Source organism: Armigeres subalbatus, chromosome 3 (genome assembly GCF_024139115.2).
Source record: "Armigeres subalbatus isolate Guangzhou_Male chromosome 3, GZ_Asu_2, whole genome shotgun sequence".
In the NCBI taxonomy this organism is placed as follows: domain Eukaryota; kingdom Metazoa; phylum Arthropoda; class Insecta; order Diptera; family Culicidae; genus Armigeres; species Armigeres subalbatus.
In genome coordinates, this window is record NC_085141.1 from 52876389 (window position 1) to 52894005 (window position 17617).

The 17617-nt window shown below is 41.4% G+C and overlaps 2 protein-coding genes and 1 long non-coding RNA gene across 3 annotated transcripts; 1 reads left to right on the plus strand and 2 right to left on the minus strand.

The window, feature by feature from the left end:
• On the plus strand, positions 1-2795 carry LOC134220021 (uncharacterized). Its single transcript, XR_009981746.1, has 4 exons — positions 1-718; positions 781-1277; positions 2126-2337; positions 2405-2795. It is a non-coding gene; the product is annotated as an uncharacterized LOC134220021 (long non-coding RNA).
• Positions 2796-3665: 870 nt separating this feature from the next.
• LOC134221632 (uncharacterized protein K02A2.6-like) lies at positions 3666-16240 on the minus strand. The gene is made up of 3 exons (XM_062700822.1): positions 14186-16240; positions 13479-14094; positions 3666-3697 (listed from the first exon to the last, which is right to left on the minus strand). Exons 1-3 carry the CDS (start codon positions 16238-16240, stop codon positions 3666-3668), a joined length of 2703 nt encoding a protein of 900 aa, XP_062556806.1.
• LOC134227790 (uncharacterized) lies at positions 11658-17486 on the minus strand. The gene is made up of 3 exons (XM_062709466.1): positions 17235-17486; positions 16553-17143; positions 11658-11876 (listed from the first exon to the last, which is right to left on the minus strand). Exons 1-2 carry the CDS (start codon positions 17460-17462, stop codon positions 16709-16711), a joined length of 663 nt encoding a protein of 220 aa, XP_062565450.1. The 5' UTR covers positions 17463-17486; the 3' UTR covers positions 11658-11876; positions 16553-16708.
• Between the last annotated feature and the right edge of the window lie 131 nt (positions 17487-17617).

Here is a 17617-nt window from a genome sequence, read left to right on the forward strand (position 1 = left end):
AAAATTGTATTGCAAGAAGAGAGTTGAACGGTGAATAAATCTAGATTGTATTTGATGTAGAGTGAATTACGTGGAGTTTGGTCAGCAGATAACAATTAAGTACACTCTGACGCAGGACAGTACAGTGGTGCTCAAACTATCGAAGACAGCCCACGGACTTTTAGACGACAATTAGACGAACGACACAGAAAGCGAGTAGAACAGGCAGACAAGTCTACGTGGACGATTGAGACGGAAGTTAAAGGAGAAGAACAAACTAAAATTGTGAGTAGAAATGTTACAAAAAAGATTATATTTGTAAACAAATGTAAAACAACCCACAAACTTAAATTTTAATTAAACTTCCACAGTTTGATCATTGACGAATACATAGACCGAAATGTCCGGTACAAAGCCATCAGAAAATCGGGCACCATGTCTTCTTCTTTATTTTAAAGAAAATACCCCTCGTGGGTGACGAATTACATTATACATAAATATTTTTACGAGCGCTGACTTACCCCTCTTGACGTTTTGACAGTTTGTCTGTTTGTTTTTCTCCGTTCCTTTCTAAACCGCTGAACATTATTCCATGTCGGAGTTTTCCGCCTGCAGCTGCGCATCCCGAAAAATTTGAATATTCGTCGGTTCGGTGTTGAAACTGTCCGGAAGTATTCCTTATGATATCGATAATAAATTGACGGAAGGTTGCCTTTACGCTTTACAGCACCATTGCAAAGTAAGTTCCTAACTTTTCTTATTTAAAAGATAATAATAATCGACCCTCTTATCAAATTTCAGGTACGCTCAACATTAAAGCCAATAGCTGTGAATCACTGTGAAATCACAAAATGCTTGTGCAATCGTGAAATTATGCGCGATATCCGCCCAGATGTGGATTCATCCAAGACCAGATCAGAGAATCTATCGGATGTCCCCGATCGGCCGGAGCAGGAGCGAACCGCCTTCAGGTCGCTTGGTCGCCAAGAAGGGCAAACAAACGATTTAGCACCGGAGACCGTACAACATACAAGGTACAATACATAATCCGCATTGATATCTTCGGGAATTGGACATATAGGCTGAAGGCAATTGTCTTGGAATGCATGTGGAAATCTGCTAAGTGTAACAAGTGGCGCAGTATGGAAAGATGTTTGGAGTTGTGGCAAGATTTGTTGCTCTGTGGCACCCAGTTTTCAAACAGTGGCATCCGTCTTCAAACCGGTTTTTATTTTCCGATTTACTGCCCAGAATATCGTTGTTCCAAACGATTGAACCTCGGTACCAGTACCCCATCAGTAAGTATTTATTCTAGTATTCTATAGTATTTCTAGTAAGTCAATTATACTAAAAGTGGAAACTTCGCTATGGATGTTTTTTTTTTAAATTCATAATAGGGAGGAGGACCATTTGGGCAACACCCCGATTCTCGTCCGTAACGTTTATTACTCGGCCGCGTTCCATCCATATGACTTAATTTTTCGTACATCATTAGATATCTACAGATGTTCTTCTTCTTTCTTCTTCTTATTGGCATTACATCCCCACACTGGGACAGAGCCGCTTCGCAGCTTATACTAAGGACACACCTGTGGTACTTGTACCATGGTACAAGAGAACAAGAAAATGATTCCAAGACTATCTTTAATAAAGACAATAATTGGTATGGTATTCATTTCAAGATTCTTGTACCATGCTACTTGTACCACCAGTGTGTCATTAGTATTAGTGTTCATTGAGCACTTCCACAGTTATTAACTGCGAGGTTTCTAAGCCAGGTTACCATTTTTGCATTCGTATATCATATGGCTAGCACGATGATACTTTTATGCCCAGGGAAGTCGAGACAATTTCCAATCCGAAAATTGCCTAGACCGGCACCGGGAATCGAACCCAGCCACCCTCAGCATGGTCTTGCTTTGTAGCCGCGCGTCTTACTACACGGCTAAGGAGGACCCCAACAGATGTTCACCGTTTTCTAAAACCAAGTAATTCGGTTATAATGTGTCCGAGTAATGAACGTTGCGGACCGGAATAGGGGGTGCTGCCAATATGGTCCGATACCCTTCCTAGTTATAAGACACAAATAGAAATCACATTAGCAGCCTGCATTTTACAGTAACATTTAATTTCGTCATCCTTATAGGAACAAAAACCATCTTGCCCTACTACACCACTGAGTTTGTCGCTGGAATATCTACAACCCGATGCAAAATTGGACTGTTTTCATATATATAATCGGAAAAGTGAGCCAACAGTATTTATAATACGCTAACGCAACGGCGGGGAAATACCGGTCCACCTGATGTGAACAACTACAGAATTCGACGAATCAACAGTCTTTGGACTTTTTGATAGGTAAGTTTAAATGACGATCTGCGCCTCTAACATTGATATAAGACTCTAATATTAATCTTTCTTACAGGAAGAGCTACATTCATGGAACCACAGATGGCATAGCCACCCACATCCCGAGTTGCACTTACAATCTCCGTGATGGAGGGCCAATACCTGATACCTTCGGATAATCAAACGGCTGCCGCTTCAACTGTACTAGGCTCATCAATTGTTAAAGCATTCAGCAAGTTTTACCAGCAGCTACTCCTCTCGGTTGGTGAATCACCAATGGTGATTCTATGAAACCGGTACAACCAACGTCAATAAAATCGTTTCCTTCGGTCAAGTACCGTAACGGAACGAAATAAGCAACAGGCGGAAGAAATCTGTATCTGAGTTATGGTAAATTTTTGTATAGGCAAATTTTTGTATTGTAATCGAGATTGTAATATATTTTATTACGAATAAATTTGGGTCATCCTGTGTATTATTTATTTATCTATTTATTCAGACTAAGGCCGAAGTGGCCTGTGCGGTATATAAGAGTCTCCTCCATTCGGTTCGGTCCATGGCTACACGTCGCCAACTACGCAGTCTACGGAGGGTCCGCAAGTCATCTTCCACCTGATCGATCCACCTTGCCCGCTGCGCACCTCGCCTTCTTGTGCCCGTCGGATCGTTGTTGAGAACCATTTTCACCGGGTTACTGTCCGACATTCTGGCTACGTGTCCGGCCCATCGCAGTCGTCCGATTTTCGCGGTGTGAACGATGGATGGTTCTCCCAACAGCTGATGCAATTCGTGGTTCATTCGCCTCCTCCACGTACCGTCCGCCATCTGCACCCCACCATAGATGGTACGCAGCACTTTCCTTTCGAAAACTCCAAGTGCGCGTTGGTCCTCCACGAGCATCGTCCAGGTCTCGTGTCCGTAGAGGACTACCGGTCTAATGAGCGTTTTGTAGATTGTCAGTTTGGTACGGTGGCGAACTCTATTCGATCGGAGCGTCTTGCGGAGTCCAAAGTACGTACGATTTCCAGCCACTATGCGTCTCCGAATTTCTCTGCTGGTGTCATTTTCGGCAGTCACCAGTGAGCCCAAGTACATAAATTCTTCTACCACCTCGATTTCGTCACCACCGATGCAAACTCGCGGTGGGTGGCTCACATTGTCTATCATTACGAACAATATAAGAGAACAATTAAGATACAACTTAAATTCAATTTCACTATTTTATGAATTCTATTAATTTCATGTAAAAGAATAAAAAAGTACCCTAATATGAGTAAAATTGACCTATAAATCGCTGTACCCATATAAGGATAATCCCCAAGGCAAACCCGGTTTACTCATAAATTGGTGAATGCAACTTTACCCATATCTAGGTAGGGGGAAAGACGGCTTTAGCAGGTTTTGTTCTATTATTGGCAGGGGGGTTTTTGTCGACCATATTTTATGAAAGTTGGCCACAATATTCTTTGATATGCAAAGAATGTTTAGGCCAAATTTGAGCCTAGTCAGTCATAAAAAACACCCCTGCCAATAATAGAACAAAACCTGCCAAAGCCGTCATTCCCCCTATGTGCATTTTTTAGCGATTTTAGGTACTTTTGACCCATATTTGGGTGAACTTGGTCGGCTCGTTAGTTCATATGTTGTTTTGTTGGTTGCTTGAATGGTTGATTAGTTGGTTGGTTGAATGATTGCTTGGTTGATTGGTAGCTTGCTTGAATGGTGTGTTTGCTTGATTGCTTGGTTGATTGGTAGTTTGCTTGAATGGTTGGTTATTTGATTGATTGCTGCTTGATTTATTAGATGGTAGAATAATTGATTGATTGGTTGATTGCTTGCTTGATTGTTTGGTCGGCTGGTTAGTTGACATGTTGTTTTGTTGGTTGCTTGGTGGTTGATTAGTTGGTTGGTTGGTAGGTTGCTTGATTGCTTGGTTGATTGGTAGATTACTTGATTGGTTGGTTGCTGCTTGATTTGTTAGTCGGAAGAATGGTTGATTGATTGGTTACTTCATTGTTGGTTGGCTGGTTGACTGGTTGATTGGTTGGTTGCTTGTTGGTTAGTAGGCTGGTTAGTTGATTAGTTGTTTCGTTGGTTGCTTGGTTGATTGGTTAATAAGTTGATTGCTAGGTTGCTTGATTGGTTAGTTATTTGGATGGTGGGTTGGTTGGTTGCTGCTTGATTTGTTAGTTGGTAGAATGGTTGATTGGTTGGTTGCTTCATTGTTGGTTGATGGATTGATTAATTGGTAATTTGGTTGATTGGTTGCTTGACTGGTTGATTATTTGGTCGCTTGATTGGCTGGTCGGCTGGTTAGTTGATATGTTGTTTTGTTAGTTTCTTCAATGGTTGCTTGGTTGGTTGATTAGTTGATTCGTTGCTTGATTGATTGGTAGCTTACTTGAATGGCTGATTGCTGGATTAGTTGGTTGGTAGCTTAATTGGTTGGTTATTTGGTTGATGGGTTGCTTTACCGTTTGATTGAATGGTTGGTTGATTAGTTGTTTTGCTGGTTTCTTGATTGGTTGATTAGTTGATTGATTGATTGATTAGTTGATTGGTTAATTGTTGCTCGATTTGTTAGTAAATAGGTAGAATTGTTGATTATTTAGTTCCTTGATAGTTGGTTGGTTGGGGCCCTCCTTAGCCGTGCGGTAAGACGCGCGGCTACAAAGCAAGACCATGCTGAGGGTGGCTGGGTTCGATTGCCGATGCCGGTCTAGACAATTTTCGGATTGGAAATTGTCTCGACTTCCCTGGGCATAAAAGTATCATCGTGTTAGCCTCATGATATACGAATGCAAAAAATGGTAACTTGGCTTAGAAACCTCGCAGTTAATAACTGTGGAAGTGCTTAATGAACACTAAGCTGCGAGGCGGCTCTGTCCCAGTGTGGGGATGTAATGCCAATAAGAAGAAGAAGAAGAAGATAGTTGGTTGGTTGCTTAATTGGTTGTTTGGATGCTTCATTGTTTGTTGGTTGATTGATTGATTATTTAGTTGATTGGTTGCTTGATTGGTTGGTTGGTTGATTGTTGATTGGTAGAATGATTAATTGGTTGGTTGCTGCTTGATTTGTTAGTTGGTAGAACTGTTGAATGGTTGGTTGCTTCATAGTTGGTTGGTTGCTTGATTGGTTGGTTATTTGGTTGATTGGTTGTTTGACTGGTTGATTGATTGGTTGGTCGGCTGGTTAGTTGATTAGTTGTTTTGTTGGTTGCTTGAATGGCTGATTAGTTGGTTGCTTGATTGGTTGATTGGTCGCTTGCTTGATTGGTTGGTTGCTGAAATCGTTGACTAGTTAATTATTCAGTTGATTGGTTGCTTGATTGGTTGATTGATTAGTTGATTGGTAGATTAGTTGGTTGGTTGCCTGATTATTGGTTGGTTGCTTGATTTGTTGGTTGGTAGAATGATTGATTGATTGTTTGGTTGCTGCTTGATTTGTTAGTTGGTAGAACTGTTGAATGGTTTATAGTTGGTTGGTTGCTTAATTGGTTGCTTCATTGTTGGTTGGTTTCTTGACTGGTTGATTGATTGTTGGTCGGCTGGTTAGTTGATTAGTTATTTTGTTGGTTTCTTGGTTGATTGGTTAATAAGTTGATTGCTAGGTTCCTTGATTGGTTAGTTATTTGGTTGATGGGTTGGTTGGTTGCTGCTTGATTTGTTAGTTGGTAGAATGGTTGATTGGTTGGTTGCTTCATTGTTGGTTGATTGATTGATTGGTTGGTAATTTGGTTGATTGGTTGCTTGACTGGTTGATTGTTTGGTTGCTTGACTGGCTGGTCGGCTGGTTAGTTGATATGTTGTTTTGTTCGTTGCTTCAATGGTTGCTTGGTTGGTTGATTACTTGATTCGTTGCTTGATTGATTGGTAGCTTGCTTGAATGGCTGATTGCTGGATTATATAATATAAATAATATAAACAATCGATTGAGCGAATAAAAAATGTTGACGGGAAAGGTCAAATTGAAACCATTAAATATTTTTTTAAAAATACAGAAATCCATAGCCACTTCTGAAAATTCGCAAAGATGTTTGAAGACATGCTTCTAGGAAATGATCTACCGAAGCGAGTTTTATAACTTATCCGAGGATGTCCGAAAAAATATTTTGAAATATGAGAGGACCTTCGGAAAGTCTTTGAAATTCAGTTTTTGTCCTACCCTCGTCTCGGAACGTGACCGCGCCTCTGTAGTTGTTGATTAGTTGGTTTCTTGATAGTTGGTTGGTTGCTTAATTGGTAGGTTGGTTGCTCATTGTTTGTTGGTTGCTTCATTGTTTGTTGGGTGCTTGGTTGGTTATTTAGTTGATTGGTTGCTTGATTGATTGGTTGGTTGATTGTTGGTTGGTAGAATGAATAATTGGTTGGTTGGTGCTTGATTTGTTAGTTGGTAGAACTGTTGAATGGTTGGTTGCTTGATAGTTGGTTAGTTGCTTGATTGGTTGGTTATTTGGTTGATTGGTTGCTTGACTGGTTGATTGATTGTTGGTCGGCTGGTTAGTTGATTAGTTGTTTTGTTGGTTGCTTGGATAGCTAATTGGTTGGTTGCTTGATTGATTGATTAGTTGGTTGGTTGGTTGATTATTGGTTGGTTGCTTGATTGGTTGATTGGTAGCATGCTTGAATGGATGGTCGTTTGATTGATTAGTTATTTGGTTGATGAGTTGCTGCTTGATTTGTTAGTTTGTAGAATGGTTGGTTGCTTAATTGGTTGATTAGCTGGTTGGTTGCTTGATTGCTTGGTTGATTGGTAGCTTGCTTGAATTGTTGGTTGGTTGCTTGACTGGTTGATTGGTTGGTTGCTTGATTGGTTAGTCGGCTGGTTAGTTGATTAGTTGTTTTGTTGGTTGCTTGGTTGATTGGTTAATAAGTTGATTGGTAGCTCGTTAGTTCATATATTGTTTTGTTGGTTGCTTGATTGGTTGATTAGTTGGTTGGTTGAATGATTGCTTGGTTGACTGGTAGCTTGCTTGAATGGTTGGTTGCTTGATTGTTTGGTGGATTGGTAGCTTGCTTGAATGGTTGGTTATTTGATTGATTGCTGCTTGATTTGTTAGTTGGTAGAATGGTTGATTGCTTGCTTGATTGGTTGGTCGGCTGGTTAGTTGACATGTTGTTTTGTTGGTTGCTTGGTGGTTGATTAGTTGCTTGGTTGCTTGATTGGTAGCTTACTTGATTGGTTGGTTGCTGCTTGATTTGTTAGTTGGAAGTATGGTTGATTGATTGGTTACTTCATTGTTGGTTGGTTGGTTGACCGGTTGATTGGTTGGTTGCTTGTTGGTTAGTAGGCTGGTTAGTTGATTAGTTGTTTTGTTGATTGCTTGGTTGATTGATTAATAAGTTGATTGCTAGGTTGCTTGATTATTTGGTTATTTGGTTGATGGGTTGGTTGGTTGCTGCTTGATTTGTTAGTTGGTAGCATGGTTGATTGGTTGGTTGCCTCATTGTTAGTTGAATGATTGATTGATTGATTGGTAAATTGGTTAATTGGTTGCTTGACTGGTTGATTGTTTGGTTAATTGATTGGCTGGTCGGCTGGTTAGTTGATATGTTGTTTTGTTGGTTGCTTCAATGGTTGCTTGGTTGGTTGATTAGTTGATTCGTTGCTTGATTGATTGGTAGCTTGCTTGAATGGCTGAATGCTGGATTAACCAATCAAGCCACCAATCAACTAAATAACCAACCAAGCAACCAACAAACAATGAAGCAACCAGCCAACTATCAAGGAACCAACTAATCAACAGTTCTACCAACTAACAAATCAAGCAACAACCAACCAATCAACCAATCAAGAAACCAAAAAAACAACTAATCAACCAATCAGCCGACCAACCATTCAATCAAACGGTAAAGCAACCCATCAACCAAATAACCAACCAATTAAGCTACCAACCAACTAATCCAGCAATCAGCCATTCAAGCAAGCTACAAATCAATCAAGCAACGAATCAACTAATCAACCAACCAAGCAACCATTGAAGCAACCAACAAAACAACATATCAACTAACCAGCCGACCAGCCAATCAACCAGTCAAGCAACCAATCAACCAAATTACCAACCAATCAATAAATCAACCAACAATGAAGCAACCAACCAATCAACCATTCTACCAACTAACAAATCAAGCAGCAACCAACCAACCCATCAACCAAATAACTAACCAATCAATCAACTAACCAATCAAACAATCAACAAAACAACTAATCAACTAACCAGCCTACTAACCAACAAGCAACCAACCAATCAACCAGTCAAGCAACCAACCAACAATCAAGCAACCAACAATTCAAGCAAGCTACCAATCAATCAAGCAATCAAGCAACCAACCAGCCAATCAACCAATCAAGCAACCAACCGATAACCAATCAATCAACCAATCAACTAAATAACCAACCAATCCAGCAATCAACTTATTAACCAATCAACCAAGCAGCCAACAAAACAACTAATCAACTAACCAGCCTACTAACCAATCAATAAATCTGTCAAGCAACCAACCAATGTTGATACTACCAAATAACAAATCAAGCTGCAATCAACCAAATAATCAACCAAGCAATCAAGCAACCAACCAACCAATCAAGCAAGCAACCAACCAATCAAGCAACTAACCAACTAATTAACCAATCAACTAAACAACTTATCAATTAACGAGACGACCAACCAATCAAGCAACCAATCAACTAAATAACCACAACCAATCAATCAAGTGAAGCAACCAATCAACCAAATAAGTAACCAACCATCAATCAATCAACTAAGCCAGCAACCAACCAATCAAGCAAGCTACCAATCAAGCAAGCTACCAATCAACCAACAAGCTAATCAATCAAATAAGCAACCAACCAATCAACCATTCAAGCAACCAACAAAACAACTAACAAGCCGACCAACCAATCAATTAATCAGTCAAGCAACCAATCAACCAAATAACCTACCAATCAATCAATTAAGCAACTAATCAACTAATTAAGCAAATAACCATTCAACCAACTAACAAATCAAGCAAGCAACCAACCAACCAGTCAACCAATCAAGCAACCGAATAACCAACCAATCAATCAACTAACAAATCAAGCAACCAACAAGCTAATCAACCAAATAAGCAACCAACCAATCAACCATTCAAGCAACCAACAAAACAATTAATAAACTAGCCAGCCGACCAACCATTCAATCAACCAGTCAACCATTCAATCAACCCATCAATTAAGCAACCATCCAATCAATCAAGCAACAAACCAATCAACCAACCAATCAATCATTTAGGCAAGCTACCAATAAACCAATTAGGCAACCAACCTACCAAGCAACTACCAATCATGTAACCAACCATTCAGCCAACTAACAAATCAAGCAGGGGCCCTCCTTAGCCGTGCGGTAGGAGGCGCAGCTACAAAGCAAGACCATGCTGAGGGTGGCTGGATTCAATTCCCGGTGCCAGTCTAGGCAATTTTCGGATTGGGAATTGTCTCGACTTCCCTGGGCATAAAAGTATTATCCTGTTAGCCTCATTATATACGAATGTGAAAATGGTAACCTGGCTTAGAAACCTCACAGTTAATAACTGTGGATGTGCTTAATGAACACTAAGCTGCGAGGCGGCTCTGCCCCAGTGTGGGGATGTAATGCCAATCAGAAGAAGAACAAATCAAGCAGCCAATCAATCGAGCAACCAATTAACCAATCAACTTTATAAGCGAAGAATGAAGTTACCAACTAAACAATCAAGCAACCAATCATTCAAGCCCACACCCAATCAATCAAGCAAACAATTAACCAATCAAGCAACTAATCAATCTACCAACCCCCCAACTAAGCAACCAACAAATCAATTAAGTAACAAACCAATCAAGCAATTAATCATTTAAGCAAGATACCAGTGAACTAATCAACCAATAAACCAATCAAGCAACCAACCATTCAAGCAAGTTACCAATCAAGCAACCAATCAATAAAGTAACCAATTATCCAATCAAGCAACTAATTAACCAGCAAATCAACCAAACAACAAACGAATCAAGTAACCAACTAATCAATCAAACAAACAATCATTCTAACCCACTTCCAATTAATCATGCAACCATTAACCAATCTACCAATCAACCATTCAAGTAAGCTACCAATCAACTTCCAACCAATCAAGCAATTAAACATTTAACCAACTAACAAATCAACTAATCAATCAATCAACCAACCAACTAATCAACCAATCAAGCAACCAAAAAACAAATAATCAACTAACCAGCAGACCAAAAAATCAAGCAACCAATAAATCAACTATTTAAGCAAGCTACCAATTAACTAACCAACCAATAAAATAATTAGGCATTCAAGCGAGCTACCAACCAACAATTCAACCAACTAACAAATCAACCAACCAACCACTCAATTATTCAACCATTCAAGCAAGCTACCAATCAACCAACCAACCACTCAAACAACCTACCAATCCACCAGCCTGTCAACCAACCAATGAAACAACAAACTAATCAAACAACCTACTAATCAATCAAGTAACCCAATCAACTTTTCAAGCAACCAACATAAAAACCATTCAAGCAACCAACAAAACAATCAATCAACCATTCAAGCAAGCTACCAATAAACTAAATTAGGCAACCATCCTATTAAACAACCATCCTAACAAGCATCTTACCAATCAACCAAGCACCCAATCATTCAACCATTCAAGCAAGCTACCAATCAATTAAAAATAAATCAAGCAACCAATTAACCTATCAAGCAATTAACCAACCAATTCGGCAACCAACCAATCAAACAACTAACCAATCAAGCAACTAACCAACCAATTAGGCAACCAACCAATCAAACAACTAACCAATCAAGCAAACAATCATTCAATACCACTTCCAATCAATCAAGCAACCATTAACCAATCAAGCAACTAACGAATCAAACAAGCTATCAATCAACCAACTAACTTATCAAGCAAATAATCATTTCACCAACTAACAAATCAATCAATCATCCAACCAATTAACCAATCAACCATTCAAGCAACCAACAAAACAACTAATCAACTAACAAGCCGACCAATCAAATAACCCACCAATTAAGCAACCAATTAATCAAGCAGCCAACCCAATAATTAACTAACAAATCAAGCAACCAACCAGTCAACCAATCAAGGAACTCACCATTCTACCATTCAAGCAAGCTACGATCAATCAAGCAACCAACCAACTAATAAAGCAATCAAGCAACTTAGTAATCAATTAGGCAACAAACCAATCAATTAATTCATTGAGCTGAGTCGATTGATGTATTATGTGGATTTCCGGATATCCTATTAAAAGCTCATTTTTAAGTGATCCTAAGATATGTATTCGTAATAATTAAGGGCCCTCCTTAGCCGTGCGGTAAGACTCGCAGCTACAAAGCAACACCATGCTGAGGGTGGCTGGGTTCGACTTCCGGTGCCGGTCCAAATATTTTATATTGTACGGGAAAACTTTCACAAATATGACCTGAACCTCCAAGCGGTTACTCCGCGACAAAAGGGATTACGATCATCGTCGCCTTCTATTGTAAACCCGCGGTAGCCCGGATCACGAATATAGCACAAACGAAAGTATTTACTGTATAAACTAACTTTATTTATATATTTTTACAGAGAGCAAGTATGAACGTGTTTCTCTCGTGACTACTCGTTTGTTCTGACCGGTAACGTGTTCGCCCAAGTGGTGCGTCGTTGACGGAAGTAGGAAAACGCTTTCTCTCGTTGCGGTTGGCAGCGTCCAGTGCTGCCAGGTTATAACAGCTCTCCCTCGGGTAAAAAGGTTCCTTCGTTAACTTAAAGGTTGAGCCGAGTTGGTGGGCGAATGGTCCTATTCGAGCGTCGCAAACCTTGATCCACTAACGCATCACGTGAACCCTCAGATCTCTGGGTCTCAGCATATTCCATCGCGGTAGATACTGGTACCGTGGGTAATTGGATAGGAGTAACAGATTTTGCGGTAACGTTGGGCGCAGGAATAGGAATGTAATTGTCGTTTGTCCTGTCTGGTTGGTGCTGAGCACTTACAGTTGCCGAAACTGTTGGCCCAAACGAAGTTACTGCGACATTTTGGTCTTGAACATCCTCAGACCGATCACCGCGCGTAAAACGTTCAAACGTTGAAGAGCTCACAACCCCTTGGCCAATGTTTCGTAGCTGATTTATGTGGCGCTTCCAAACTCGGCCATCATCAAGCAAGATAAGGTAATGTAATTTTCCTAAACGCTTTTGAATAATACCGAACTCCCATTTATTGTCCCGGACATACTCTCGTGCGGAAACTCTCGAACCTTCTTCTAACTCACGAACTTTTCCTATTGTTTCAGGATCTTTTTGATTACCATCTGGAATCATCACATCTAAGCGAGAACGAATTTGACGACCGTAAACCATCATAGAAGGAGAAAGGCCGGTTGCGGGATGGATCATTTTCCTGTACGACATCAATATAGAGCACAGCTCTGCATGAATTTCGGATCGATCACACTTAATGGCTTTAAGCTTTAGTTTCATCGTCTGAATGAATCTTTCAGCTTGGCCATTTGTGGCTGGATGGTAGGGTGCACTGAACTTGTGTACGACCCCGTTCATTCTCAAAAACTTTGCGAAATCCGCAGAAGTGAATTGTGGACCATTATCACTAACGAATACTAATGGAATACCGTATGTGCTGAAAAATTGTCGACAAGCTCTTATCGTAGTTTCTGTTGTCATATTTTTGACAACATGTACATCAGGCCATTTCGAGTAGGCGTCAATGAGTATCAAGTAATAATACCCCAAGAAAGGACCCGCATAATCTGCGTGAACACGTTGGAATGGAGCGGACGGAGTCTCCCAACAATGAAAAGAAACTTTTGGTGGGTTTGATCTAGTTGCCTGGCATGATGCACAATTCTTGACAAGCTCCTCTATGTTGCTGTCAATACCTTCCCACCAGCAATAACTTCGCGCTAACGACTTGATCCTAGACACGCCAAAGTGTGTCGAGTGCAACTCGTTCAGGACTCGCGGTCGAAGAGACGGTGGAATATACACTCGAATACCTCTCATAATGCAATCTCTCTGCAAACCAAACTCTTCCTGGCTAACTCCGAATCGAAACTTGGAATCAACAATCCTACCTGTTCTCAATCCACGGATTAACTCCCGTACGCTACTATCTGCTAGTGTAGCAGAACCTAACTCATCTACAGTTAATGGCAGTATTTGTATGGAATTGATTTCAACTGCATCAGGCTCTTCAATTTCACTTTCGGAATCAGTCACAGCAACCGGAAGACGTGACATAGCATCCGCATTGCAATGCTCCGAAGAACGGCGGTATCGAATCTTGTAATCGAAGTTTTGGAGAAAAGCAGCGTAGTGCTGCATACGCATTGCGGACATAGTAGGAAGACCTTTGTTCTCTGAAAAGATTTGGCTGACTGGCTTGTTATCGGTCACTAGCGTAAATTTGCGACCGAACAGATACTGATAATACTTGCGAATACCAAACACAATGGAATAGGCTTCCTTATCAATCTGCGAATACTTTTGCTGAGTGCGAGTCAATGTCTGAGAAGCGTATTGAAGTGGGCGCTCTGTTCCATCCGGGAACCGATGACTAAGAACAGCCCCTACGCCGTAAGGCGAAGCATCGGTCGCAAGTACCAGAGGAAGATTAGTATCGAAATGGACCAAAAATCTATCAGACTGCATCTCTTTCTTCACCAAATTGAACGATTCGTCGCACTTCATCTTTGAGAAGATTGTTAAGCGGGTAAAGAATTGTGCTAAGGTTTGGAAAGAAACGACCATAGTAACTAACAAGCCCGACAAACGAACGTACTTGATCTTTATCGGCTGGAACAGGCATACTCTGAATTGCATCTACCTTCGATGATAGTTTATGGATACCACGCTTATCCACTGAATAGCCACAGTAATCGATTTGGCTTGAAAAGAACTCACACTTTTCACGATTGGCACGCATACCATGTGTCTCTAAACGCCTAAGCACTTCTTCTAATCTGCGCAAATGGGACTCGTCATCAGGCCCCGTGACACGAATGTCGTCGATAAAAACAGTAACACCTGGAATGCCCTGCAATATCTGTTCCATCAATCTTTGAAACACAGCTGGGGCGGAAGCCACACCATACATCAATCTGGTGGGACGATATAGTCCTTTGTGAGTACTAAGTGTCAGTAAACACCTGTCCTCCACTCGGACTTCGAGCTGCAAATAAGCCTGTGACAAATCTATTTTTGAAAATTTGTCTCCTCCCGCGACTGTCGCAAACAACTCCTCAACCGTTGGTAATGGATGGTCGTCTACCAGTAAATTGGGATTGATGGTGATTTTGTAGTCACCGCACAACCTGACCTTGCCACCAGCTTTTCTAACTGGAACAACAGGTGTAGCCCAATCAGAATGATCAATTTTCTCCCAAATGCCATCCTTAACAAGCCTATCTATTTCAGTTTCTACCGCATCGCGTACCGAAAATGCTACTGGCCGTTGCTTTATGTACACCGGTTGTACATCCGCGCGCATATTTAGAGTAGCCTGAACACCTGTCATTTTTCCAATGCTCCCATCGAAAACACGAGAATATTTGTCCAATATTTTTGACAATGCATTGGGAGTCGATTTGCAAGAATTGGAATTTGAAATTGAATGTACTCCAGGTTTGAAAACGCTATTGAAATCGATATTTAATCGAAGCAACCAGTCACGACCCAAAATTGGATGTCTGTTAGACTCCGCCACATGTAAAGGTAGTGTGAGCGCATCACCGTTCGAATGTGTATTAACCATAATTTTCCCGAGAACATTAATATCGGTGTCGCAATAACTTACCAGTTTTGTAACAGTCGGGTGGATAGGGAAGTCCTTGAAGTACCGTATTTGGTCGTGGGAACTAATTAGGGAAACCGGTGATCCAGTATCTACCTCGAAAGTCAGCGTCCTCCCATCAATCGTTAGATCCAGCATGAATTTGTCGGCAAACCCCGGCATGCTTCGCAGGTGAAAGACATCTTTGATTACAGGTGAGTCTTCGATGTGGTGTGTAACAGCCTTCTCCTTCGGGTTTCCACGTAATTTCGTTTGGCAAACTTTCTCCAAGTGTCCTTTGCGTTTGCAGTAATTACATATGGTTGACTGATGTCTGCACTTGTTGGCAAAGTGACCTGGATCTCCGCATCGGTAGCAAGCTTTCTCCTGAGACGAGTATTTAGACGTTGTTTTCGGCGCCGACATTTTCGTACTCATCTTCTTCTTCTTCTGACGTCCTTGTTCCAGAAATTGAACCTCCGATTTAGAAACCGTTCCATGCATTTCGTCAGTACCTCTATGTGACATTTCCATGCTGAAAGCGATTTCCTTTGCTTTCTCTAGAGTCAATGCACGTACCTCCAGTAAACGGGATTGAATGGTACGATTCCGTAATCCGAAAACAAACTGATTCCGGATGGCAGTTTCCAAATGGGCACCAAAGTTGCATGTCTGTGCCAGTTTTTCGAGGTCCGTTATGTAGTCGCACAGGGCTTCATGGTCCAACTGCTTCCTACAGATGAATTTGTAGTTTTCCAAGATCTCCAGTGGCGCCGGACTGTAATGTGCTTTTAGAAGCACAACGATGTCGTTGTATGTACGGGTTTCCGGGGAACGGTTCTGCAACTTATTGCACAAAACATCGTACGTTGGACCACCCATGAAGTGCAGCAAGTAATCTCGCCTGTCAGCCTGAGCAACCTTGTAGATCCGGAACGAAATTTCTAAGCGCTCCAACCAGCGGTCAAATTTAGCAGTTGCTGCGTTGAAAGGCTCGAAACTGAACGAAACAGGCATAACAGCAGGCGTGGCATTTGAGGAAGCAGTAGGATCGGCGAGCGCCATCTTGGCAGAACAAAAATCACTTTTCGCGGAAGAAATTTAGCGTTTTCTCGAACTTTTCCTCTTCTCGTCGCCAAATATTGTAAACCCGCGGTAGCCCGGATCACGAATATAGCACAAACGAAAGTATTTACTGTATAAACTAACTTTATTTATATATTTTTACAGAGAGCAAGTATGAACGTGTTTCTCTCGTGACTACTCGTTTGTTCTGACCGGTAACGTGTTCGCCCAAGTGGTGCGTCGTTGACGGAAGTAGGAAAACGCTTTCTCTCGTTGCGGTTGGCAGCGTCCAGTGCTGCCAGGTTATAACACCTTCTATCAGATTTGTGTGTTTTTCTACCGAATTTGACGAATTTGTAAAACATTTTCGTTAATAATTGTATACTTTTTCCGCCTGTTGGTTGATTATTTCAAAGAAAATCCGAATACAGTAAAACGGTCCAGGTAAATCTGAGTAGACGAGCGTGATCAGGGGAGCGATCCAAGCCGGAGGCAGCGTTGCAAAAAATGTTTCTTCCTAGCAATTGTCTGAATGTGTGTTCTATTGTTACCCATCAAAAACAACAAAGAGAATGACACAATTCCGCAAAAGTAAAGGTTCTCAACACATCGGAGATCCACTTTTGCGTACAATCCACCTACACCATACACACAGCCGCTTCCGCTGTCGTTGCTGGTCGGGGCAGAGTTCTCCGCCGATTGGCGTTCGTGATACTCCTGGAAGCAGGGCGCAATGCACAAGTTCGTCTGGCACTCGGGACAGTGGTACTTGGTTTTCCGTCGCAGTATCCTCCTTGTGTTCCAGCAGAAATTGCAACCCAGCGCGGGACCCTCCCGTACCACCGGACAGTGGCTAGACCGTTGGCTGTCCAGGCCAGGTATTTCCTTCGATCGGCTGCTCATCTGTATGAGAAGATAGATCAATTCACTGTAAATACTGGCATTTAAGTACAAAACAAAGGTAAATTTTGATTCAGGAAATGTTAACACTTACCAAAGGAGATGAAGCAGACCGCGACAATTCGTCGCGGTCTATGCGAATTGAACTCAGGTCGGCAATAAGTAGCACTGCGGCGGTGGAGCTGGTGGTGCTGGTCGTCGTGGTGATCGTTGTGATAGGAGCACTAGCACCTCCGGTGCGTGTACCGGCAACCTCACTTCCCGATAAATGGTACTGGTGCTGCTGTTGGAGCGATTCCATATCGGAAACGAGAACAACCATTGGACTCGATGTGCGATCGGTTTTCAGATGAAAACAAAAATGAAAATGACAACTGTGCACGTCAGTTTGACAACAGTTGTCATTTTCATTTTTGTTTTCATGGTTCGAATTGAGGGGCTTCTCAATGGTCGAGTGATTGTAATAATTGTAATCCG